Source organism: Acanthisitta chloris, unplaced genomic scaffold (genome assembly GCF_000695815.1).
Source record: "Acanthisitta chloris isolate BGI_N310 unplaced genomic scaffold, ASM69581v1 scaffold40868, whole genome shotgun sequence".
Classification (NCBI taxonomy): Eukaryota; Metazoa; Chordata; class Aves; order Passeriformes; family Acanthisittidae; genus Acanthisitta; species Acanthisitta chloris.
This window is the reverse complement of record NW_008686171.1, coordinates 1-2631: the sequence shown is the minus strand read 5'-3', so window position 1 is coordinate 2631 and position 2631 is coordinate 1. Positions and strand designations below refer to the sequence as shown.

Below are 2631 nucleotides of genomic sequence, written 5' to 3'. Positions count from 1 at the left end.
TCTTTGACATGGGAGCACAGAATCCTCCCTGGGATCAAGCCTGCAGAGATCACAGACTCCTGTAATAAAAGTCATTTCCTCTATAATCTGTTCTCCCCCTGCCCAACAGTTACTGCTTAGTATCTGTATTCCTATTTTTTCCTTAGGAAGGCAATATCCATCAGATAATCCATGTGGTGGAACTCATGACAGTTGTCAGGGATACAGGGAGAGACAGTTTTCCTCCACCCTGAACACCTTATTCTTCTAGAATGCCAGGCTGGTTTGGGTTGGAAGGACCTTAAAACTCATCTCATTCCACCACCTGCCATGGGCAGGAACACCTTCCACCAGCCCAGGTTGCTCCAAGCTCCATCCAACCTGGCCTGGAACACTCCCAGGGGTGGAGCAGCCACAGGTGTTCTGGGCAACCTGCACTAAGTGCTTCTCCCAGTGCTTTTTTCTCCTCCTTCCTCCCCTTCCACACCATGAAAGGCTCCCTGGACCATTTCTTCCCAGACCTGGACCCTGTACAGTTCCCTCCCCACTCACTGTCTTGTCCTCCCTGAAGAGCCACCCAGTCTGGGCACGTGTGAAGGTGATGGATTTGGTGGATAACGTTGCAGAGTAGATGTCACTGCTCATCAGGATGTCAACCTCCTCTTCTGTTTCCATCTCCGATTCCTGCAGGAACAATCCCAAAACACTGAACAGACCTCAAAAATTATGATTCTCCTAAAAATAAACACAAACCCCTAAGCCTTGTCCCTTGGAACCCTTCCCAGAACCAGCATTTCCGCAATTTTCCAACTGTTTTCTAAAAGCTTTGGCCAAACAGTTGCCAAATAGTTTAATCTTCAATATTAATGTGAATGAAGCATCCTGGTGGGATTTATCCAGCAGCTCAGCAGCCACACCCTTCCCACAGGCAGTAATCCATCTCCTTAAGTGATTAGGGGCTAAAGCTGTAATTAAAGACTTGACTTATTACAAGGGGTCCAGTGAGTCAAGACCCTCATGGTGTTATCAATTTCAACTGCTCATGGAGTGACTACAAGGATGCAAAGCAGTGGGAACCAGCTTGGAAATTTACCTGAGGTCTAAATTAATCCCACTTGGAAGGTTAAAAGCAGCATACATCGTAACTTAAACGATGTTTTTTTCCCAAATATTCTCATTCTACCTTCCTTACTTGGATTCAAATCACTGTTTTCATCGTCAAATTTGACAGCACCTTCAAACTCAAGTTGTTAACTAACCAAATCCTTTGGTTTGTGTTTCTTTGGGTCTTTCTGAGGCACATTCTGGTTAATAAAGTCAGACTCCCCAAAAGGCCTGAGGTCTGTCTCTAAGAGCTTTACCTCGTGATGTATTCGCTGGTAAACCTTTTGCTCATTGTCTAAGACTACAAAGGACTCAGAGGGTGCAGCATCCCCTGTGAAAATGAAGCTCAGGTCCCCTCGTTGGCACTTCATGTCGGTAAAGTCTATAAGAGTTGTGTCCAGCCTGGGAAAACACACACAGATCTTTAAGATAATCACCCATAAATACTCCAACACACAAAAAAATCCCGTTTCGGCTTGCAAACGGCATTTTTAAAATCACAACCAAGCAGAAATGTGAAGTATTTAATCACCACCAAACACAAGGGCTGAGTTTTCACAGGATATTCCGTGACTGAAGCCTGGGTGCAGAAACAAACACAACTTTGCTATAAAGGCAAAGTTTTGTTCAGCAATTTGTATCTCCACACTGCCAGCATGAGGAGGGCACAGAGTTTACACAGCCACACACAGAGCTGCTCAGCACACTGCCCATGGCAGCCCCGACTGAGTAGCAATACCAGGGCATGACCAAATTATGGAGAGGACTAAGAAACAGACTAATTTTGTTTAATTTGACTTATTTTCATTGCTATTTCTACTTTTGTCCCTGAAAAACACCAAGGAAATGCTCCTGCAGACCCGAGGGGCTGGAAGGAGATGGAGCCAAGGGCCCAGATCTCCCTAGCAATTCACATCCATTACTGCTGGAACATCTACCTCTAACAAAGGTTACTGAAGAAGCTGAACTGGGTGACCCTTCAGCTCTAACTGGTGAGGGCTTCACACTTCTCATAGATTAACCTCTGATTTCATGACAAAACCTGTATTTATCTATTTCCATTCAGTTCCAGTCTCATTCAGGCAGAGCACTCAGAAATGTGATGGGAACAAATGGTCTCAAGACTCAAATTTGACTTGCAAATCACTTCACATACCTAAGCTACAACTTCAACACAACAGAACCATCACAGATTGATCTTGTGAATCATATTTTTGCCTTTTTGTTTGTTTTAAACTCTGAAGCCTACAAAAACAGAAAAAATAATCCAAACGCCCAAAATGAACCAGTTGAAGAGCTGAGCTGGGAAAGATTCCTGGAAGCACTTTTGTCAGTCTGCCACATGGAACATATTAAAAAGATGTTAGGGTTTGGTAGGAGCTCCTCTGTTGCTTTAAGGAATTTTCCCCCATACATGTTATCAGATGCTCGGATACTTAAGAGAGACAAAGGACCCTGGCCACTGGGGCGGGACACCTTTTCTTTTGCAAAAGACCTCAGCGCACGGGGGAAAACTTGCTCTTGGGATCGGAGCTCGGGGAGGTAGGA

At 44.7% G+C, this 2631-nt stretch overlaps 1 protein-coding gene across 1 annotated transcript in view; it reads right to left on the bottom strand.

The window, feature by feature from the left end:
• The window catches only part of ANKRD13C (ankyrin repeat domain 13C), a gene marked incomplete at its 5' end in the record, with an annotated part of 6261 nt that extends 4776 nt beyond the window's left edge, over positions 1-1485 (bottom strand). Inside the window, 2 exons of the mRNA XM_009080002.1 lie at positions 532-663; positions 1341-1485. Of these exons, the coding sequence (XP_009078250.1) occupies positions 532-663; positions 1341-1485 (277 nt within the window). The remainder of the gene's footprint in view (positions 1-531; positions 664-1340) is intronic.
• Between the last annotated feature and the right edge of the window lie 1146 nt (positions 1486-2631).